General features: G+C 45.4%; 1 protein-coding gene across 1 annotated transcript in view; it reads right to left on the bottom strand.

The window, feature by feature from the left end:
- The window catches only part of LOC138662019 (phosphoglycerate kinase), a 34,576-nt gene extending 10,435 nt beyond the window's left edge, over window positions 1-24,141 (bottom strand). The window contains exons 1-6 of the mRNA XM_069747112.1: window positions 23,986-24,141; window positions 19,332-19,382; window positions 18,802-18,957; window positions 18,154-18,298; window positions 12,897-13,000; window positions 11,429-11,548 (exon numbers count right to left, since the gene is read on the bottom strand). Of these exons, the coding sequence (XP_069603213.1) occupies window positions 11,429-11,548; window positions 12,897-13,000; window positions 18,154-18,298; window positions 18,802-18,957; window positions 19,332-19,382; window positions 23,986-24,050 (641 nt within the window). The 5' untranslated portion in view covers window positions 24,051-24,141. The remainder of the gene's footprint in view (window positions 1-11,428; window positions 11,549-12,896; window positions 13,001-18,153; window positions 18,299-18,801; window positions 18,958-19,331; window positions 19,383-23,985) is intronic.
- Window positions 24,142-24,628: the final 487 nt, after the last annotated feature.

Here is a 24,628-nt window from a genome sequence, read left to right as displayed (position 1 = left end):
AACTTCACACGAACGTCACTTGGACGATCAATGTCATTCAATTGGGGTGTTCAGGCGACTTCTTTCATCACCATTATAGTCTTCCATATTTCGGATGGGACTCACCTGTGCAAGTTTAAGGCTGCTCGAAAAGAAGGAAAAAAAAAAAAAATTCTTAGTCCAAATCCAGATCCAATTGCAGGTAAAATGGTGATGTTTCTGTTAATCCATTAAAAAGATACATATTACAAACAAAGGAGGAGACCTCTGAAACCTACGCGTTTTGAACGCCAAATGTTCTTAATCCAGGCATGATAAATCCAGGATTAAGAAGGTTTGGCGTTTGAAATGCGTAGGTTTCACAGAGGTCTCTTCCTTTATTTTAGCAATGTGTATCTTTTTAGTTAATTAACAACATCATGATTTTACATGCAATTGGTTCTGAAAGCTCGTTTTTTTCCCATTTTTGAAGGAAAAAAAAAAAGGGAGTCCAGAGAATGACAGAATAAATCCTTAATACATTTAGATGAGCAGTGTGTATTTTTATTATCCTTAGATTGAAGCAAGATCAGATTTCTGAAGGCCTCGCAGTTTGTGGAGCAGACTTCTCAGATGCAGTAAGACATGAATCCTTGTAACACATTTAGCCCTATGTTGAGTATAAAAGTTTGTCTGAAGTTTGTATTCACAGACCCTTATGTCTCTGTGATTTGAAGTTGCTTTTCCACATGAAAACCTTATACTTATATGTCTTGTCGGATCTACAGTCTGTCCCAATTCTCAGACAGACACCCTGTGCACAGAACTCTGTATACCACAACGTTGGATGTAGAACATGTGAATGTCCCAGGAATCTCATCCTGCTGTGCACGGGTGTCCTGCCTGTGGTTCTTATAAGAGTGCAGGTTTTACAGGGATAGTGTCACGACTGTTGTCGGGTGTCCCAGGATCAGGGGCTCCTTTCCTGTCCCCAATGCTAAGGGTGCCCTAGCTCAGTCTGTTCCCTGGATTACTGATGATGGTGAAGAGGCCGGGGCCATGTACCTTAGCTCCTGAGTCAGCCCTCAGTCTGCACCCTTTCCTCACCCAGAGAAGAAAAGGAGTAGTGTACCGTAATACACCAACCAGACTAACAAGGTACGGTAATATGAACAGGGCTAACAAAAGATACCAAACATACAAATATACACTCACATAACAGAGGTATGCACCGGGGAGTGGAGGATGGGGTTAAACCAAAGTAAAAGAAAGGGAATTATCACATTCAAAACCTAGTAACAGTCTATAAATCCACCAAACTTCTTCTCCATTAATAACCACCACCAACCTCCAGCCATGCAGCATAAGTTAGCTCTGACAATGAGTGCTAGCCAGGGCCCAGATCATATAAGAGATGGGAGTGCCTAACAGTTCACAGCTGAGAGCCTAAACGCTCCAGGAGCTCTCAACAGAGCAGATTAACCCCTGCACTGAAAAAAAAAAATTTTTACACCATTTTAGTAGGACTATGAAGTGATTCTTATCAGTGCGGAGTATGAGAACCCAGACCCTGCAGCCTTCCGCATACTCTATCACGGTAAACCAGTGACAAATAGGTTCCTTTAAGTGCAGCACATGGCACCAAGCTTCTGATTAGAATCTTTAAGCTCCGATGGGGGCGTGGCTAGCTGCAGAGGGAGCAAGACGTTCTCTCCTCAGGCTCCTCTGATAGCTGTTAAAATCCGCCAAATCTAATGGTCCGGCAGACCCATCCTCACATTTAGAGGGTACTAATCACCTGTATTTAAGCCCTGGACACTTTGACCATCTTGGTCACTGAATTGGGCCACAGCTACAGTGAAATCCTGAGGCCTACTAACAGGCCTGAACCCGGCAAGTGGTGAAAACAGCCCGCCATTTACTTGTGGACTCGCCGCATCGCATCCACCTCCATACAGAAGACCACGACGGACAGGACAACGGTGAGGCTCGCCCCTGTGTCTTAAGATCCCGGCGGTCCTGTCGGAGGAGTTCCAGAGCCTGGGAGAGGTGAGGAGACCGGTGAGGGACGAGCAGACTGCGGACTCATTGACGGTGTTTCCGGCCCACCCCATCCTGCTTCCCTGCGACGGAGCCCGGCTGCAGCACACTGACCGCGGTGACGGCGCCTAGCGAGGAATCAGCGGCACACACCTTCTTACCGAGTGCCCCGGGCTGCCTCCGTGCGGCGCCGCCTACCTTCCCGTGGCGCCTCCTGGAATCCGGTCCACGCCGCTATCGATAGCAGAGGTGAGCCCGCCTAATAGAGGTGAGCGGTGAGGAGACGGTGACGACGGTCAGCCCCAGGAGAGTCCCCTCCAGCCTGCTTGCAGTGGCACTGAGCCAAGGTCGTCGATAACGTGGACCCGGGAGAGGAGCGGCGCAGGGGTGAGGCGGAGGGATACCTCGTGTCGGCGCTGCTCATACAGCAGGAGCAAGCAGCGTGCCACTTCCTTGGCACAACCAGGTGCCCTTGGGCACTTACCCTATCCTCTGGAGACCCTCTCATAACCGATCCAGGGTGGCACAAGCCTAGGATCTCCGGCAATAGCGCGCAAACCGAGGCGCGGATACCGGGCGGAGGGATCTACATAGTCCCGGCCGGTTCAGGCTCTACAAGTTTTCGTGTTTTCCCTGGTGTAACGAGCAGCAGAGCCGTACGTGCAGGGTGGTGGGACAGGAGCACAAATCAAAGGGGCACAACTGATTTAGCTGGCGGCTCCTGCACCGAGCTGATCGGAGGATTGCTGTGACCTCTGGTACCCGCCGCGGCTGCTGCAGAGCCGACAACGGTAAGCATCTACAATTCTGAGGTGGGTCCTTCCACACTAGAAAGCTGGGTGCCGGGTTTTAGCTGGAGACTGTGGGCATCCCTCGGATCTAGGCATTGGGGGAGACTAGCTGCGGATCATTGTAGCTGCCGCTATTTGACATCCAGCGGTTCCACCCAAGTTAGCCCCATCTATGGGGTCACTTAAGTTCTCTATACTCCTCCACAGTTGCTATCCGCTGTTATCAGAACTGACCCCCATCCCACCACCGCCATTTAACCTCCTGAAAACCTCACTGCGGCACGCTTTTCTGACAACTTCTAAAAGATCCCACCCCCCATCGGGGCTTTACTACAATACCCTGCCTTCTCCCACCCCTGCCTGTACAACGTAAGATGTAGCTATCCCTAAGAGGAGCTGGAGGAGATTTGGGAGTCCCCTATTTTCATTGACTTGCAGCAATTCACCTACAATGGTCAAATCCACACAAAAATCAACTAAATCGAACTCTAGATCCATTAACGCTACTCCCCAAGCAGATATGGAAAAATTCCTAAAAAAACGAAACAACCCAGCCATTACTGGCAATCCTCCCCAATCACAAGAGAGATATGGAGACTCACACAGAGTCTGAATTTGAAAGTGACGGAGATACAGATGATCAGGCTGGAGGAGATCAAGTCACCAGATCATTTATCAAGAGAATCCTAAGCAAAGCCCTGGGTCCTATAGGCAAAGACCTTTCAACTATTAAACAAGACCTTAACCAACTGGGCCATAGAATAGAAGCGGTAGAAACCTCTCAAGCAGAATTAATTCATAGTACTAACTCCTCCCTGAGCTGCCACGTGCAGCAAGAAGAGCACATAAATCGAATTTATAACATACTAGAGGACCACGAAAATAGGGAGAGAAGAAATAACCTCAGACTAAAAGGTGTTCCGGAATCGACCCTCCCAGATGCACCGATTCCTACTGTCATTGAAATCTTCCGCTCAATTCTCAACCCATCAGACCCTGTTGAGATTGACCTAGTAAGAGTTCATAGAGCTTTGAGACCCAAACCGAAACCTGACGAAGCTCCACGAGATGTTCTATGCCGCTTTCTCGATTATAGAACCAAAGACCTGTTGCTAAAAAGAGCCCGGGAGGCGCAGTCGATCACACATGATGGAACTCCAATCCAAATCTTTCAAGATCTCTCAGCCTCCACTTTATATAAAAGACGTCTCCTGAAACCCTTCACCTCTGTTCTTCAGCAGAGACACTACCCATACCGCTGCCTATTCCCCTTTGGTATTTCCATATCGGCTAAGGACCGGAAATTTGTGATCAAATCTACGGCTGATATTAAAAAGGTCTGCAAGGAACTGGAGATCCAACTCGATCAACCGCCTATCTTTGAGACTGTTCATGAAACCTATAGGCTGGGGCCCCTGCCTGTACCTTCTCCCTGGCAGGATTCCTCAGCCTCAAAATCTGCACGCTCAAAACGCCGCTCCTCCAAGAATACATCACCAAGAGACAAAGACCATGACCCAGACTGAGTGAGACTAGGAGCAAAAAGTAGAAAATTTGAAAGAAAGAAGATTTTTCTGTTACCTTCTTGTTCTTTTACATATGTTCTCTTCTTTGAACTCATACAATTTTTGCTCTTGAGCTTACTGTTTTCTTTGCTGTTCCCTTCGGTCGGCAAAGACTTATGTTTATATAACGTTCTTGCTGCAATTTTTGGAGTATAAAAACTCCAACATGTTGTTGTCTATATGACTCCCTTCTCTGACCTCCTTCTCCATGTCCCCTACCCAAGATATGAAAAGTTTTATATCGCCTAACGTTATCCCCTCCTATCTACCATGTTCTGACCATCTTGTTTTCTTATGTTCTCATGATTTTAACTGTTTTTCCTTTTCATTCACCCTCATCCCTAGACACCCCTTCTCTCCTCATGATCCGCGGGACGAGCCATCCCTCTGCTTGATCTGTTTTAAACTACACGCATCATGGTGGTGAACCGTAAGTCCTTCCAGATTATTTCACACAACGTGCACGGACTGAACTCACCAATTCCCAGGTCGCAAACTCTAAATTCTTTAAAAAAAATCTAAATATGACATTCTACTTCTACAAGAGACCCATTTTACTAAAGACAAAACCTCTACATTTGAAAAATGTTTTTTTGACAGGTGGTACCACGCCACATCCCCTCAAAAGGGATCAAGGGGAGTATCAATAGCATTCGCTAGAGATATACCTTTCCTCCTTGTGGAATGCCCATCTGATCCTAAGGGCCGGTATATTTTTATCAAAGGCCTCATAGCTGGCAATATGGTCACTGTAGGCAACATATACGCCCCTAATAAACATCATCTAAAATGGTTGCGCAAAACCCTAACTAAATTACGGACTTTCCAAGAAGGCGCAGTTATACTAGGAGGCAACCTTAATGTAGCACTAGAACCCATTCTAGACACCTCAACCAAGAAAAGCTCCATTTCATTAAAAGATCTAGCCCGTCTCAAATCACTATTACATTCCCTTGAACTGATCGACGCATGGCGCTATTTACACCCAACGGATACTGACTACACTTTTTACTCACACCCTCACAACTCCTATCACCGCCTGGATTACATTTTAATCTCTAGACCCCTCCTTCATTCTACCATAAGCACGAATATAATTCCCGCTATCCACTCTGACCACTCTATAGTTCTAATTAATCTAGAATTCCATAAACCATACTCTAACTCTAGGACATGGAGGCTTAATGAAATCACTACTACAACGTGAAGACATTAAAAAACGGATCCGTGAATCGCTCCAAGAATATTTTAAACTTAACACTACCCCTGACATTGACCCTCCACTATTGTGGGAAGCCCATAAGGCCACGATTCGCGGTGTATTCATCTCAATTGCTTCGTTCTTAAATAGACAGAAAAAAGCAGAAATCCTAGCCCTATATAATGACATTGTGGCCTTGGATGCTTGCCATAAGAAAGAACTATCAGGTGATGTACTTTCACAACTCACGAAAAAACGCCAATCTTTAAAAGATCTATTAAACACTCGCACTTCCAAATATTACCTTTCCTGGAAGAACAAACTTTTTGCCCATGGGGATAAAGCATCCAAACTCATGATCTCGTTGATCAAGAAACGCCAAGCTCGAACCTTTATTCATAAAATTAAATCTACTGAAGGTCAAACTACGCAACAATATAACCAGATCACTGATACATTTTTGACCTTCTTTAAAGATCTATATCAACTCCGCCAGAGCGACTCAACAGAAGACAAAAATCAAAGGCAAACCAAAACCCGAGCCTTTTTATCCTCCTTAGACCTTCCCCAACTTTCTGCTCTCCAGCAGGAGTGCCTGCTCAGACCCTTTGACATCTCTGAGCTTCAGTCCACCCTGTCTGGTAGGGCAAAGGGGAAATCCCCAGGCCCGGACGGTCTCCCCAAAATATATTACAATTCCTTCTTTGACATCCTGGGCCCCCACCTAATAAATGTGTGCAATGCAGTCCTGGGTGGTAAATCTTTCCCCTCCCAATCTCTTGAAGCCCATATCTCCCTTCTTCATAAAGAAGGGAAAGACCCAGAAAGTTGTGGAAGCTACAGACCTATCTCCCTGCTTAATGTTGACCTAAAAATGTATGCAAGTCTTATTGCAAGGAGATTAGCGGAACTACTACCACAACTCATTTCACCCAACCAAACGGGTTTTGTGACGGGCTGGGAGGGGAGGGACAACACCTCCAGAATTACAACACCTCCAGAATTCTACACCTAATACAATACGCAAAAATGCACAAGATCCCTCTTGTCTTATTGGGGACAGACGCCGAAAAGGCCTTCGACAGGGTGGACTGGACATTCTTACGTGAAACTCTCCTCACCTTTCACTCCCCCCCCCCCCCCAGTTAGTAGATGCAATTTTCCAGATGTATACCACTCCCTCAGCCCGACTGAGAATTAATAACTTACTATCAGACCCCTTCTATATTCAAAATGGTACGAGGCAGGGGTGCCCTCTCTCTCCGATTCTATATGTGCTAGTTATGGAGCCTCTAATCCAAAGCATTCAACAAAAAGTAGATATTAAAGGGATCCAAGTTGGCGGCTTCCATCACAAGTCTGCAGCATTTGCGGATGATCTTCTGGTGGTACTGTCTGATCCTGCGAGGGGTATCCCTGCCTTTGTCCATACAATAGAGCGTTATGGGGAACTATCCAATTACAAAATCAACATCACAAAGTCAGAAGCATTAAGCCTTAATATTCCCAAATCCGGAATCGATAAACTGAAAAAAAACTTAACCCCTTCAAATGGCCCCCCAAGTTCATAACAAATCTGGGTATCAAAATTGGGAGGTCAATGGGAGAGCTCTTGGAGCTCAATATTGCACCCTTACTAAAGCAGGCTACCCTCACGGTCAACTCCTGGAAAGCCCCCTTCCTATCCTCGATGGGAAGAAAAAATCTGCTGAAAAGCATTATACTAGCTAAATTCTTATATCTCTTCCAGATGCTCCCTATCTATATTCCCAAACACTAACTGGCCAAAATTAACTCCTTCATCAACTTTGTCTGGAATAATAAACGCCCTCGAATTAATGCTACCACATTAGGCTTACCGAGGTCGGAGGGAGGCATGGGTGTCCCTGATATTTTCCAATATTATAAAGCCGCTATGCTCTCTAGAGTAGTTGATTGGATCAGAAAACCCACCGAAAAACTTTGGCTGCCCATTGAAAAACACCTCGCTCCTATCCCCCTACGAACCATGACACTACTACATAATAACTCCAATTTAAATCAACTTCTTTCCAACGAATTCACTATAGCTGTACTTAAAATTTGGAGAACCGTGTTCCCCAAACTAACCCCACCTATCTCCCCAATTTTGACAATACAAGACGTTACTGGACCCATCCCCCCTAAATTACCTCATAAGGACCTGTCCAGACCACCGTTACCAATAGACGCTTTTTTCATTGAAGGCTCAGTGATGAATTTCTCCGAGTTCCAGACTTCTAATCCTCATTTAAATATTACTTTCCTTCACTACAAAACACTAAGGGACTATTGCTATAAAAAGAAAGACCAGCTTAATTTATTTCGCCCCATCACAACCTTTGAACAACTCTGCGCTCAACAACCCACCAAAAAAGGTCCTATCCAAACTCTACAAAATTCTGATTGCCGAGAAAGCCGTTGCCAAGAGAGCATTTATAGGACTCTGGGAGCGGGATCTCAACATCTCGTTCACTCAAGACCAAATCACCTCCATTTACAACAATTCACACGGACCTTCCCAATGTGTGAAGTTACAAGAAAACTCCTATAAAGTGAGATCGTGGTGGTATCGATCCCCCTCTCAGATACACCTATGGCACTCACCCACTCCCGAGACATGCTGGAGATGCTGTACTGATGTGGGCTCTTAACTACATATCTGGTGGACTTGTCCAAAAATTATACGCTACTGGCAACTGATAGCAGACATTATATTTTTAGTACTAGGCCGAGCTCCAAACCTAGACCCCCAGTCTGTACTACTCAACTTTCCCCTTTGGCCCAAAGATTCATCAATGTCCAAGCTAGCTAGTAACATCATAGCGGCCGGAAAATACCTAATCCCCACCTTCTGGAAATCTACTCTCATTCCCACAAAAAAACAAACCCTAGACAAAATAGATGTACTGTATTACACAGCTGAATTAGTAGCCAATACTCAGGAGTCTCTCACCTCCTTCCGGAATATTTGGGGACCCTGGTCCGTGTACCGCTCCAGCTCTGATTTTTTCTCAAGCACCTCTATAAACTCAGGGAACTAACTGATTCCAAGCTATATCGAGTATGGGATGGCTCGCCCTGAAGTCTCTTCCGAAATTCCCGCCTGCCTTGGATCATCAACCCCCTTTCCCCCCCCCTCCGCTCTCTTCTCCCTCTACTCTCGCCCTCCCTTAATCCTACCCTCCCCTTTTATTTCTCCTCTTCTTCTCTCCTTTCCTTATCCTTAAGCTGATGAAACACTAATCAACAGAGTCAATCTCGAACCACCATGTCATACTCTTCAATGAAAGGAGCTGGCCCACTGATCAAAGGTTAAATTTGGGCCCTTCATCTTGGTTCAATGTAATTTACGTGATTATACATGATTGTCTCTTCTTTTCTATAAGATTTTTCATATGACACTGAGTATCGTTTAACCTGTTCTTTTTTTCCTGTATTATACATCTTTTTTCAATAAAAAGAAAGTTGAAAGAAAGAATCTTTAAGCTCCGGCGTTGTTAAACCTAGGACAGAGGGTCTTTGAATATTGCGGTCAGTCTTGTGTAGGATATGGTGAGGTTTTCTAGCTGTGAATTGTAGGTCATCACCAGAAGTTCAAGATAATTAACATCTATAAATCAATGTACCTGACTTGAGGAGCCTGGTGGCACTAATGATAGGATCATCAATAGGTGAGATGGTAGCCTGGATGTAAAAATGTCCTTGTAAAATGGGTCAGGTGTTCATCAGGTGTCTGTTGTGCTAGAACAGATGGGATTATGTTGGATGGCCTGCCTGTAGAAAATGAACGAATTTTGTGTTTGGGGTGGAAGCAGACCCATCTGAAGTATCTAGGACAACTTGTAGTTCTGCGATACAGGGACATCTATTAAACAGTTTAATTTTTATGGTGGTGTACAGAATGTGGATTTCTGAATAGGAGCGATCCAGTTTATTGTGGAATGAAACACTGAGTATTCCATGGAATTCTATTGCTTCTTTTTTTTAGAGTTACTCCAGATTACTCAGAAGTGATCAATGTATCTGAAGTGGGCCAAGGGTTTGGTGGAACAGGATGATAGAGAGTCACTTTCCACTTTTGCCATGAAAAGCTTGGTGTACTAGGGTGCTACCCATATTGGTTCCAGTTCATTGCAGCTCCATTTTAATTAAAAAATAAAATAAAAAATTGTGAACCAGGATAAATGTAGTGATTTGTTGCACAGACTCAGAAGGAATCACATTGGCTTCACCATGGATTTGGCAGGCAGCCAGTCCATCTACATGTGGGATGTTAGAATATAGTGGTTCCACATCCATGGTGGGTAGTATGGCACCTTACAGAGGGCACCTGCGGTTCAATAGGCCCGTGGTGTCCAGCAGATCGATGGCCGTTTTGTTTACCAGCAGCTTAAGGACTTTCTACCCATTGTGAGATTTATTTCAGAGAGTCTCTCCACTCCTGGCATATGTATTTTGGGAAGCAGGTAAAATATTCTAGATTTAACAGCGGAGTATCCTAGAATCAGAAGTTTTGTAGACTCTGCACAGTTCCCTCCAATACTACGGAGAACCAGCAATGACGGCAGCAAGAAGAGCAGACAGCTCTCCTCTCCGGCAGCTCATTCTGCACTCGTCCCACTGCCTACACTCAGCGGTTTCCAAAAAAGCAGAGACCTGCAGCAAAGGGCAAAGTCTATGGTTCCTCCTCAATGGGTCAGCACAATAGAAGCAGTCGGAGCACGAATGTAAGTGATCTAACCTGTGCACTATCACTATAAGGGATGTGTTAGACTACCAGGCTGTTTTGTTTTTTTCTTTTTTTTAAGAGACCGGTCACCCCCAAAATCGAAGATGAACTAAGTCCACCGGCATCAGGGGCTTATCTACAGCATTCTGGAATGCTGTAAATAAGCCCCCGATATATCCTGAAAGAGGAGAAAAAGAGGTTAGATTATACTCACCCGAGCGCGGTCTGGTCCGTCCAGCACCTCCCATCTTCATAGGATGACGTCCTCTTCTTGTCTTCACGCTGCGGCTCCAGCGTAGGCGTACTTTGTCTGTCCTGTTGAGGGCAGAGCAAAGTACTGCAATGCGCAGGTGCTGGGCCTCTCTGACCTTTCCCTACGTACTGCAGTACATTGCTCTGCCCTAAACACCTGTGCCGGAGCCGCAGCGTGACTACAAGAAGAGGACGTCATCATATGAAGATGGGAGGCCCTGGACTGCGACGCTAATCGGACCGCCCGCCCGCCCGAGTATAATCTAACCTCTTTTTCTCATCTTTCAGGATACATCTGGGGCTTATCTACAGCATTCCAGAATGCTGTAGATAAGCCCCTGATGCCGGTGGGCTTAGCTCACCTTTGATTTTGGAGGTGACAAGTTCCCTTTTAACACAACGTTATTCACTTTGTACAGAAATGTTTGCTGTGGGTCAGGAGTACAACTAACAGACTTGGTCATTACACACAAACCTCAATTATTGTATCAAAGTGTCTATAGGGAAAAGAACAAGCAATATAAAATGCTGCGTTCCAGACACTAAGGATTTGTCCAGGATTGGCACAACAGCTGCAGTCTGATCACATTTAAACATGTCTCCCATAGCACCTGCGTGGCCAGTCTGGGGGTCCCTACCGGTCTTACTTTGCTGCAGCGATGGTGTGCCATGCACGGTTGTGATCCCTGAAGCCAGGGAGCCGCCTGACATGTGCAATATGGCCAGAAGGCCAATGAATAGTTTCAGCTGTCACAAGTATGTACAGGATGTCATCACTGCAGGCCAAGTAATCACTGGTGGTGACCACCAGAGCTGGAGAGGATATTACCAGGTATATAAAAAAAGCACAATATTGTTAATTAATGCTTACCCTCCAAGGATGGCAAGGAATGGTCTTTCTGGGCTCTCCAAAGCCTTGGCGAAATAGTCAAGTTCTTTCTTCATTAGGAACCCAGCGGCTCTCTGGGGCAGATTAACTCCTACCATGGAGCTAAGAGGGGTAGAAACATCATGTTAGTATGCAGATTGCTGCAGGCAGTGTTGCCACACACCGTGCCCGCTGTACACTAGCACACCAGGTTTACCTATACTGTAGTGTCATGTGCAGGACCCAAATTTGATCATATAAACTAACTCTTTAAAGTGTAACATTTACTGGTTATGAGATCAGTTGGTGTCTGACCACTGGGGCTCTGATTACTAGAAGTAGGGGACACAGAACAAGGATAAAAAGAGGACATGTGGAGATGAGACCCCTTATGGCTGCCTGGACCAGTACCCAAGTATCAATGACCAACAGGAAAATTACAGAACTCCTTTAAATGCAATTCATACAGTATAAAGCCATAATTAGAACCTGGACCCTTCGGTCCCAAACTTATGGTCCCCCAATTAAATAGCTTGCGACCAGATAATTTAACTGACAGCATCTCTTCCGACTCACCCCACCCAAAGAATATACTTTTTTTTTTTCCTCTAATTTAAAAGCTCCATGATGCTGGCTCAGCGCCTGTGTTCTCTATGAGAAGAGAGGCCAGACTCTTCGGATTGTGGCTTTTCTACTGGAAGAATAATAGGACGGGCCATCGGAAAGCCAACATGTCGGATCCTTCTCACCCGATATCACTGGTCAGGGGAGTGTCGGGAAGCCCCAATACACAGACTTTTGGTCGATCTCATAGGTATCGGCAAAGTCCGCTGACTTTATGGAAGCCTTTAGATTATATCATAGGGTGAAATGGTAAATATTCAAAAAACCTGAAGAAAGCTATGAAGTTTCTCACCGCAGAGAAGGTCTTCAATTGAAATAGAAAGGGTAATATTTGGAATATTGCATCTGCCAACGAGAGCATCCAACCCATCTACAAATTGGAAAATGGAGAACTTCCGCCTCCACAACCCAGACCACATTGCTTGCAGAAGTGTTATGTAAGAAAAACTTCAAAAATCCGGCCAGGAGAAGAAGAAGAAGAAAAAAAAAAAAAAAAAAAAAAAAAATGAATAACTGCACAGATCACTTGGAAAGAAAAAACACTGGATCAATAATACTGTCCCAAATGCTTTGTAGTTGCAGGAGATCTGTGATCTCCAGGTTTGCAAGATGAAATGCTGCTTACATTATATCAAATAAAAGCATCACAAACTCCCCGAGATCAGACACATACGCACTTTGCTGTCTTGAAGCGTCAGTATGTAATTCCCTACCGGCTCTCCTGCTACTAGGCAGGTTCTCAGGAGATTGATACAGACACAGAGGAAGGAATCAATTTACGGAGATTTTTTTCTGCAGCTGAAAACTGCACATCACCAGCACTAAGATACCTGGAATCGGTCATTACCTGTGGGCTCTGTGTGCAGTCCCAAAAGCATCATTGACGTAGACATCTCCAAGCTTGGACAGAGATGCCCTGAAAGCTTCCACTTTTGCAGGATCTGCCTTGGTCTGAAAGCAAGAATGGAAGTGACTGTAATAGTAAATGCCCACAAAAACTGAAAATAAATAATAGGTCTTTGGTCATTGGCCATAAGTGTTGAAGGATACTGAATGCCAAATTTAAGGTTTACAGGTTGTATTGGTGTATATTCAAACATTGAAGATTATTTATCCTCAAGAATCCAGAGCAGAAGTTTGGGCTTCTTCTGTGGGTCTAAACAAGAGAAAGTGTCATTAACCCCTTTACCCCCAAGACTGGTTTACAAGTTAATGACCGGGCCAATTTTTACAATTCTGACCACTGTCCCTTTATGAGGTTATAACTCTGGAACGCTTCAATGGATCCTGGTGATTCTAACATTGTTTTCTCGTGACATATTCCACTTCATGTCAATGGTAAAAATTTCTTTGATATTACCTTCGTTTATTTGTGAAAAAACGGAAATTTGGCGAAAATTTTCGCAATTTTCCAACTTTGAATCTTTATGCCCTTAAATCACAGAGATATGTCACACAAAATACTTCATAAGTAACATTTCCCACATGTCTACTTTACATCAGCACAATTCTGAAACCAATTTTTTTTATTGTTAGGTAGTTATAAGGGTTAAAAGTTGACCAGCAATTTCTCATTTTTACAACACCATTTTTTTTTTTAATTTATTTATTTATTTTTTTTTAGGGACCACATCACATTTGAAGTCACTTTGAGGGATCTATGTAATAGAAAATACCCAAGTGTGACATCATTCTAAAAAACAGCACACCTCCAGGTGCTCAAAACCACATTCAAGAAGTTTACTAACCCTTCAGGTATTTCGCAGGAATTTTTGTAATGTTTAAAAAAAAAAAAAACGAACATTTAACTTTATTTCACAAAAAAAAAATTTTACTTTAGCTCCAATTTGTTTTATTTTACCAAGGGTAACAGGAGAAAATGGACCACAAAAGTTGTTGTACAGTTTGTTCTGAGTACGCCGATACCCCATATGTGGGGGTAAACCACTGTTTGGGCACATGGCAGAGCTCAGAAGGGAAGGAGCGCCGTTTGACTTTTCAATGCAAAATTGACAGGAATTGAGATGGGACGCCATGTCGCGTCTGGAGAGCCCCTGATGTGCCTAAACAGCGAAACCCCCCACAAGTGACACCATTTTGGAAAGTAGACCCCCTAAGGAACTTTAAACAACACCTGGTTGCCCAAAGGGTAACCATAACGAAGAGATCCAGAGCATTATACAAAAAGGCTTTATTGGAAACAAAATAACATGCTAAAAAGTAGCCCAAGCACCCCAACATAAGGTGGAGGCTATGTGCAGTACATCATTAAGCATGGTAGTGGTATTTACAGCAACATATTTGGTTCCGTAACTTTTAAGCTGCCTAAGCATGCCCAGAATATAACATTAATAGCATATATAAACCACATGTGAAGCCATATCTACCTGCAGGCTGCAACACAGCGTTCCACCTCACCCCAACGCACGTTTTGCACCTCGCTTCTTCCGGAAACTATTAATGTTATAGCCCTAATCCAAACACACCCCTAACCCTAATCCCAACCCTAACCACACCCCTAACTCCAATACACCCTTAACCCTAATCCCAAACGTAAATGTAATCCAAACCCTAACCTTAGCCCCAACCCTAACTGTAGCCCAAACCCTAATGGGAAAACGGAAATAAATACATTTTTTAAATTGTATTATTTTTCCCCTAACTAAGTGGGTGATGAAGCGGATTTTTATGATTGGCAGCCGTCACACACTAAAAGACGATTTTTATTGCAAAAAATAGTTTTTGCGTCTCCACATTTTGAGAGCTATAATTTTGCCATATTTTGGTCCAGAGTCATGTGAGGTCTTGTTTTTTGTGGGACGAGTTGACGTTTTTATTGGTAACATTTTCGGGCACTTGACATTTTTTGATCGCTTTTTATTCCGATTTTTGTGAGGCAGAATGAACAAAAACCAGCAATTTGTGAATTTCTTTCTTTGGGGGGGGGGGGGGGGGGGGGGGGAGGCGTTTATACCGTTACACGTTTGATAAAATTGACAAAGTGGTTTTATTCTTCGGGTCAGTACGATTACAGCGATACCTCATTTATATCTTTTTTTTTATGTTTTGGAGCTTTTATACGATAAAATCTAATTTATATAAAAAATAATTATTTTTGCATCGCTTTATTCTGAGGACTATAAATTTTTTTGCTGATGCTGTATGGTGGCTCGTTTTTTGCGGGACAAGATGACGTTTTCAGCGGTACAATGTTTATTTAAATCCGTCTTTTTTATCGCGTGTTATTCCACTTTTTGATCGGCGGTATGAAAACTTTTTTTGCCTTTTTTTACGGTGATCACTGAAGGGGTTAACTAGTGGGACAGTTTTATAGGTCAGGTCATTACGGACACGGCGATACTAAATATGTGTACTTTTATTGCTTTTTTATTATTTAGATAAAGAAATGTATTTAGTGGAATATTTTTTTTTTTTTCAATATTTAGGAATTTTTTTTATTTTGTTTACATATGTAAATATATATATATTTTTTTTACTTTATAACATTGCCCCATGTTATAGTGTCAGATCAGCGATCTGACAGGCAGTGTTGCAGGCGCACTGCGCATTTGACCCCTGGACGAAGCATTTCAGTGCGAAACGCGCATTGGGTGTGGTGGGTTCCCCGGGTGTGCCTCCTTGGTAACTATGCCTTATTTATATTAATTTATCTTTGCATACCTATGTCTTACCGGTGTTTACACTGTCATTTGATTTTTTTTGCCTCCATTGTGCAAATATGGACATATTCTTGTTCTAGATATATTTGTACCTATGTATTCACACTAATATTGTATTACTTATACATTTTTTACATTTTTATTATTTATGTGTCCTTTTTTGCATACGGAAGGTGAACTATTTTGTATACTAGATGGTGGCCCAATTCTAACGCATCGGGTATTCTAGAATGTGCATGTCCACGTAGTATATTGCCCAGCCACGTATGTAACAGGTTAAAAAATAAAAAACATACCTTCTGAAGGGCCCTTGTAATCCTGGCGCCTGTGTGTGGTGCACGCGGCAGCTTCCGGTCCCATGTTTGGTATGAGCGCAGGACCTGTGATGACGTCGCGGTCACATGACCGTGACGTCATGGCAGGTCCTTCTCGCATAGCATCCTTAGCAACGGAACCTGCTGCTTGCACTGCCGAGGAAAGGACAACACATCGGAGGGTGAGAATAACGTTTTTTTTTTAATTATTATTATTATTTGTAACAGTAGATCTTTTTACTATTGATGCTGCACACGCATCATCAATAGTAAAAAGTTGGTCACACAGGGTTAATAGCTGCGTAACCAGAGTGCGTTACACCGCGGTCCGGTAACACTAGCATTAACCGTGTGAGGGCTGACTGGAGGGGAGTATGGAGCGGGCACTGACTGTGGGGAGGAAAGAGCGGCTATGTTGCCGCCGGACTGCACCCGTCGCTGATTGGTCATGGCAATGGTCGTGGGCGTTTTGCCACGACCAATCAGCGACTTGGATTTCCATGACAGAGGCTGCGACCAATGAATATCCGTGACAGAAAGAAAGACAGACAGACGGAAGTGACCCTTAGACAATTATATAGTAGACTAGATGGTGGTCCGATTCTAACGCATCGGGTATTCTAGAATATGCATGTCCACGTAGTATATTGCCCAGCCACGTAGTATATTGCTCAGCGAAGTAGTATATCGGTCAGCCAGGTTTGTCACAAGTGACAAAATAAAAAATGAACATATACTCACCTTTCCGAAGGCCCCTTGTAGTCCACGGCAGCTTGCGGTCCCAGGGTTGGTATCAGAGCGCAGGACCTGTAATGACGTCGCGGTCACATGACCGTGACGTCATGGCAGGTCCTTCTGCCATACCATCTTTGCCACCGGAAACTGCAGCGGAAGATGGCGGCCGGCGGGAGCGGCTCAGCGGACTACGGTGGGTGAGTATAGCAGGTTTATTTATTTTTTTTTATTATTTTTAACATTACATTTTTTTACTATTGATGCTGCATAGGCAGAGTCAATAGTAAAAAGTTGGGGACACAGGGTTAATAGCGGCGGTAACGGAGTGCGTTACCCGCGGAGTAACGCGGTCCGTTACCGCCGGCATTAACCCTGTGTTAGCGGTGACCGGAGGGGAGTAAGGAGCGGCCATTTTCTTCCAGACTGTGCCCGTCGCTGATTGGTCGCGGCAGTCATGACAGGCAGCTGCCGAGACCAATCAGCGAATGAATAACCGTGACAGAAGGACAGACAGATGGAAGTACCCCTTAGACAATTATATAGTAGATTATCTTGTATGCAGTGTCTGATATGATGCGCATAACAGTGTAAAACTTACTTTTTGGTAACATTTTCTAATATTTTGTACATATTACATTTTGTGGTATACCTGGTCTTAAGGTGCTTTTCTCCGTGGGTGTCCCACCATTTTTCTCTTGTACTTGTGGTACCCGCTTTGTTTTTAATGGTTATATGTATTTCAATAAAGATATTTTTTTATTATAATTTGGCCTTGTGTGAAGGTTTGTTGTTGGTTTTCATAAGGTTTTTCTTCATGGCCTTATAAGGGATATAATTAGGTGTTACTTTTTTTTTTCTTTCATTTTTTTCTTACCATTTTATGGTATTTTTCTACCTCTCACCTCCTATTAGGTGTTACTTTAAGAAAATGTAGAATTTGACTTCACAAGCGGCTAGTTAGACTGGATGCATTACATTAGTCCTACTGCTCCTCAGATGTAATAGAACATTAGCTAATCAGAAAATAGAACCATCTGGGCCTCCACGTATCGTGCACAAGGGAACGCTCTACCAGTTCACATACTGGTTCTCCCATTTCAGCCAGTAAAGGTCACAGCAGCATAGGTCAGCATTCATCCAGCCGTACAGTAGGGGAAATACTCAAGGACAGTATGTTACATCGGGTCAGCCGTGTTAAAAATAGAAAAGGTCTAAGAGACGCTTGACTTGACCTTCAGTAAAATGTCATGAGCCCGGCAGACAGGTTTAATCATCTCCGGACCCCACATTCAGTATCGAGAGCAGACTAATGCCAGCGGCTGTTCTCTCAGGTTGGTGCAGGACGATCGGCTAGAAGCAGTCTGAGGGTTCTCACCTTGTTCCCTGCAGCGTCTTTGCCTTTTCCCTCTTCCTCAACATGGAACCTCAAGTTCTCCAGAAGAAGCACAGTCCCGGGGGCCGGATCAGCACACGCAGCCTCCACTTCTGCTCCCACACAGTCCTTCAGGAACACCACATCTCTGTACAATGAATGTATAGAACAACAAGTAATAAATGAGATGATTCTGCTGGAAATTATCAGAATGGATTGAAGGTTGATGATGTGCAGCTGTGCTTTATCCATTCTCAATGGGACCAGGGATAGCTGAGCACTGCTATATGGTGGCTGTGGGCGCGTATGACCGCGATAGCACCGCTGCGCTGGTAAATCACAAATGATAGCGACAACAGTAGCCTAAAGACGTGCGGGATGTCAAGGCAAAAAGCAGTCACCATCATTAGCTGGGATTTTAGCAGCAACCAATGTTGCGCGGCCAAAGTCGCCAGGTAGCTCTAGTCCAAAGCTGCACCCGGACTGATGCGAAAATAATGGACAAACCTGCTACTATATGTAGAATACAATCACCTAGATCTAGAGTCCGTGATCACTTGTACATATGGAGGAGTGAAAATAGGCAGAAAACAAAAAAAGGCGCTTTATTAAAGGACTGAGGGCTGGAAAATACATGGAACAAGTCATTACCTCTTCATAAGAGACTTCAGTTCCACAGCTACTGGTGCCAGGGAGTACTTGTCAGGCATGGGGACGCCATCCGGCCGGCCAAGGTGGCTCATGAGGACGACGGATTTAGCACCATGATCCAAGCAGTGCTGGATACTGGGGACAGCGGCCTTAATCCTGGAGATCAGGGACACACAGCAGTTTAGAAAGCCAGAAAAATGTCCGACATCAGCTACTACAATACTTAAATGGTAATAAACAAGACGGACACGAAAGTATTCTGTGCAGAACAGATCGCCCAGAACCAGAGGGCCTCAGTTATGGCAGGTCTGCAGAACGAGTCCGATTCAAGAAAGTCTTCATGTTCTTAGCCATAACATTAGCAGAGACCTCCATTATGCCGGCTTACGAGTGCACACCGGAGATTCAGGAGAACACGGGGGCTTGATCTCCTATAGAATTACAGGAAGTCTGGAGAAACATGGGCTCATAACGTTTCCACTGAACACACAAGGAAGAAAGAAGATCTGAGATGCTGGAGCATCACTTACCTTTGGTTGTTAGTAATCTGGTTATTTTTCATTGGAACATTGAAGTCAACCCTAGAGGAAGAAAATGAAAAATAAATTAATAGCACAGACCGGGTACAGTGTTTACACTTTACAACCATGTGCTACTTTACATCAGTCTTAAAAGGCACCTGACAGCCATATATGCTACAGCGGGAACGGAACTGACGCATTACAAACATTTGCTGCAGCTCTCACAGCTCTGCTGCATTACTGCCCGGTCTGCCTGAGATGGAAGCGGAGAGGAACCTGCAGAGGCGTCAGGTATAATCACACACAGCTCCAAATGTAGCTTAAAGCCAGACAGCCCCTTATAAATAAGTTATGAACACAGATTAGTCCTGAACAGCTCATTTACTTATAAGAAAACTGTGGATTTCTCTGGAATAAGACATTAGATATCAAAGTATCATTTTTATCCATCTTCCTGTGACCTGCACCCCCATGTAGACGGCTTAGGAGGGGTGCTCCTACTGACAGATCCCTTTTAAATCCGCCCTCTTCCCACATTCTGTGAACGTCCAGAGAAAGACCCATAAAATATAAATAGTGGCCTATAGTAGGATGTTATACTTGCCCAGGCTTGTGAAAGATTAAAGAGTTAATTACTGTTCAGCATGCTGCGCACTGACTCAGCTCCTAGAACGGAAGTTGGCCCTTTTTGAAGTTACAGCAAGAAAAAAAAAAAAAAAAAAAAGGGTCCGATTACTAGGTTACCTTGGAACGAAACCCATCCTGTGCCTTTTGTTCGCAGGACAAGTTGCATACAGAATGAGCCACAACAACACAGGTAACCGACGCGCGTCGAGCACCCGGGGCACGCTCCTTCCAGGTGACAGACATTACTACTTACATTGGCCATTTGCCCAAGACGAGCCTGAACAGACAGATGCCCTGCAGGAACGGAGTCTGTCACATACAGTGGTGCCTGTGGGCAATAGTTTAGGGACAGCAGGAAGAAGTTTGGTTTTTGTTTTTTTAAAACTTGTCCTGTATAGAAGAAAAAAAAAAAAAAACTCCTATCCGAGTGGGGGGGAAACCCCACTGATAACAGTTACCAGGATAACGAAATACCCAGGCTTCTCCTGCCCATTAACCAGTAGAGTATGAATAATAATATTAAATAATATTAATATTAATAATAATAATAATGAGTAGGTCATGGATGATGCGTGCTGCTCTTTCTTCCCCATGAAGACATTAAGCTGTAACAGCAAGTTCGCTCCAGATCATGGATGTGTTTTTTTTTTTGTTTTTTTTTGTAAATGGAGTGAAAAGAAAGGACATGTGAATAGGGAAATAGATTGGAACGGGTCTGTGATCTATCTGCAAAAATAACAGATAGCACACCTACGGAAAAAAACAAAAAAAAAAAAAAAACGTTCTCTTTATTAAAGAGACACATCAAGGAAAATGCCAGGTAGCAATGTCCTACAAGATCCCAGGTAATCTGGTTCAGCACAAGATTTGATGGTGGCGGTGCAAATCAACCAGAAAAGTTGGGGCGTTTTTTTTTGTAAATACGCTCATGTAAACCTACCATTAAGATAGAGGAGGTTTTGGAAGAATGTTTCCCCGAGACCTTATTCACACGTCAGTACATTATTATTAGTACGGTACTTGTAAGACAGAACCAAGAGTGGACACGACAGAAAACCAATAATTGAAAGATTCCTAGTAGTGATCAGCGAGTGTGCTCAGTTAGGGTGTTATCTGAGCATGCTTGTGTCCTGATCTAGTAGATAGCGTGCTCGGAAAAAAAAAAAAAACACTCGAGTCCCCGCGGCTGCATGTTTGGTGGCCGTTCAACTGCCGCAACACATGCAGGGACTGACTATCTGTTAGACAATTCTTGCATGTGTTGCAGCTGTTGAATGGACACGAGACATGATGCTGCAGGGACTTGAACATATTTTTCGAGCATGCCAAAAATACTAGATTAGGAGACGAGCATGCTCAGATAACACCTTAACTGAGCACGCTTGCTCATCACTAATTCATGTGCTTTGGCTTATAAACACTGATGTGATAATAAGGGCTCATTCACACATACTCACGTACCAGTATTATCCATGTTTTTCACAGATGGTCCTAACACCTAGTACAGTCTATGGGGCTGTTCACATGTCCATGATCTTTTGCAGACCAAGTGATCCATGCAAAAATCACAGACCTAAGAATCATTGATCCGTGTTATTAAAGTCTATCAGTCCGTTTAAAAAAAAATAAAGTAAATAATGGGGTTCCTGTTTTAGGTGCAGCATTCCATGGGTTAAACCAGGCCTCAGTTGCCCCTCCTGTCGCCTGCACTGCGCTATTTTAGTCTTCGCAGCCAGTTCTCGTGCCCTTCTTGATGGGGTCGGGTTCACCTGTTTGACTATGGGAATAAAGAGACAAATGACGCCTTCATTCATCATCAGTCCCTGGTATTAACCATTTCAATATAGATCCTATGTGATCCATCTGCAGACCCCACTAATACACCCTAGATAACGGATAATGGTCTCATGGGAAAGCAACTGGGAGGCCAGAAACCAACCCAGGACCAGCTCCCCAATACCCCACCGACACAGGGAAACTAAGCAGTTAGTGATACTGGCAGAAACCTCCCGGGTATTGGTCTGAAGCAGAACTTAATTGGAGCCTTCACACAGATTATGGATTTCCCCGCTGGCTTTCTACCCGGATGCAGCAATGCCGGTAACAGCGAGGTCCCAGGAGATGGTTTCACCTCTCCAACAACCTTCATTCAAGGACGACAGAGAACAATGATGCCGCCTTCCTCCTCCATGTGTGATGGGCCACACTAAGACATCACTATGGATGGCCAGCTTCAGCCCTGAGCAGGACCACAGACCTCCATCATATGGAGCAGGAGGAACCTGCAGAGCAGAGCGGATGTCCCGAGCCTGGAAGATGTACTGGAGTTCTACCACACCAAGTGAGCGCCGACGTAATTATCTGAATTTTCCATTTCTTTCCTTGGGTACAAGTAACTTGACAAAAGGATTTGGAGACCCCAAATGATGACTGAGACGACAAAAGTGGTAGAGTGGAAATCATTGGTGGGGTCATACACCCAAGTGACCCCCCGACACGGATGCCCTCAACTCTTCCATCTCTCTTTGGATTAGTTGCACTTTGAACGTTGGCAGGATTGATCCGCCCATGGGTCCAAGCATGTACTGGATGCAGGTCTCCCGACCCAAACTTGGCAGCCTCATACATGGCCATGATGCTGTGGAATTCTTGCCAGGGAGACCCACAGCTGGAATGTGACCACAGGCAGATGGCAGGCCTATCCACGCCAGGCAGTGGACGCACAGCAGGCCTACCCACACAAGATCTACCCTCGCCAGGCAGCGGGCAGACAGCATGCCTACCCACACCAGGCAGCGGGCTGACCTACCCACACCAGGCACACCTACCCACACTAGATCTACCCACGCCAGGCAGCGGGCACACCTACCCACGCCAGGCACACCTACCCACACCAGATCTACCCACGCCAGGCAGCGGGTACACCTACCCCACATCGGGCACACCTACCCACACCAGGCACATCTACCCACACCAGATCTACCCACTCCAGGCAGCGGGTACACCTACCCCACATCGGGCACACCTACCCACACCAGATCTACCCACGCCAGGCAGCGGGTACACCTACCCCACATCGGGCACACCTACCCACACCAGATCTACCCATGCCAGGCAGCGAGCACACCTACCCACACGAGATCTACCCACGCCAGGCAGCGGGCACACCTACCCACATCAGACACACCTACCCACACCAGATCTACCCACGCCAGGCAGCGAGCACACCTACCCACACCAGGCAGCGGGCACACCTACCCACATCGGACACACCCACTCACACCAGATCTACCCACGCCAGGCAGCGGGCACACCTATCCACATCGAACACCTACCTACACCAGATCTACCCACGCCAGGCAGCGGGCACACCTACCCATGCCAGGCAGCGGGCACACCTACCCATGCCAGGCAGCGGGCACACCTACCCATGCCAGGCAGCGGGCACACCTACCCACGCCAGGCAGCGGGCACACCTACCCACAGCGAGCACACCTACCTACACCAGATCTACCCACGCCAGGCAGCGGGTACACCTACCCACATCAGACACACCTACTCACACCAGATCTACCTATGCCGGGCAGTGGGCACATGATTTGTTGGTTAATTAGCTCTTAAGTGGCCCTAAAACGGCTGCCTGTGTTCTGCTCTTATTAAGCGGCATAAATAACTGCAGATGTGAACAGAACCTATAGCAGATGAATGACTGACACACTGTGGAGCAGCCAGCAGCAATGAAGCATGAGGACGTGCTGCACATGTGGGGGCTGCACACCCTGTCCCCTCCTCTACAGCCAACATGTACCAAGTGCTGCCCCCAGAAGGGAGCAGGGATCCCCCCAGGCCAGAGACCACCACAATCAGGCACCTGTGGACAGGTCCTTACAATAAGTAGATGTAAGTCTCCTCCGGGTGCAGGAGGTGTGGGCGCGGGGCCTCATATCAGGGATGGCGGTCACACCCACAGCAGCAGTGCCGGTATCCCTGAGCCATCACACCGCCGCACCGGCAGCCGCCGCAGCCCGCAGCTCACCTCATCACCACCCGCTTGCCCTTCACATCCACCTTATCCAGGGTGAGCTTGGTAGACAGAGACATGGCTGCAGCAGGACCGGTCAGCTCGCAAATGGCACCACCGGGGAGAGCGCAGCGTAGGTCACCTTAGCACAGCGCAGGCTCCGCCCCTGTTAAGCTCTCATTGGTTCACAGTGGAGGACGGACAGACTCAGCGCTCCCCATTGGACGAGATGCTTGTCAGCTATCACAGTGGACGCGCCCCCTGTGCGCCACTACAGGGGCGGGGCCAGAGGAGAGTGACAGCTGGGAGGAGTCAGTGCGGAGGGAGCGGGCGGCGCCATGAGCGGATCTCGTCTGTCACGTAACCGTTACCGCACAGAAGACGCTGGAAGTGAGAGCTGCCGTCATGGCCTCATTTCTGAAGGGGAAAGAAAACGTCAGCTGGGGACGGAGGCTACACCGCCACTGCAGTCCCCTGCACTCACTGTGCTACAAAGGTTGCCATAAAGGCTTGGCTCACACACGTCTGAGTGGATGCAGATTTGGGATCAGATTTTTCTCTCTTCTGATTGGTAGCAAAATCTTATCCCTGATCTCTTGTGAAAAATGTAGGTTTTCATCCAGTTTCAATTAATTCAGTCTGATTATTTTGTCAGTGT

This window comes from Ranitomeya imitator, chromosome 2 (assembly GCF_032444005.1).
Source record: "Ranitomeya imitator isolate aRanImi1 chromosome 2, aRanImi1.pri, whole genome shotgun sequence".
In the NCBI taxonomy this organism is placed as follows: Eukaryota; Metazoa; Chordata; class Amphibia; order Anura; family Dendrobatidae; genus Ranitomeya; species Ranitomeya imitator.
This window is presented reverse-complemented; position numbering and strand designations above follow the sequence as displayed.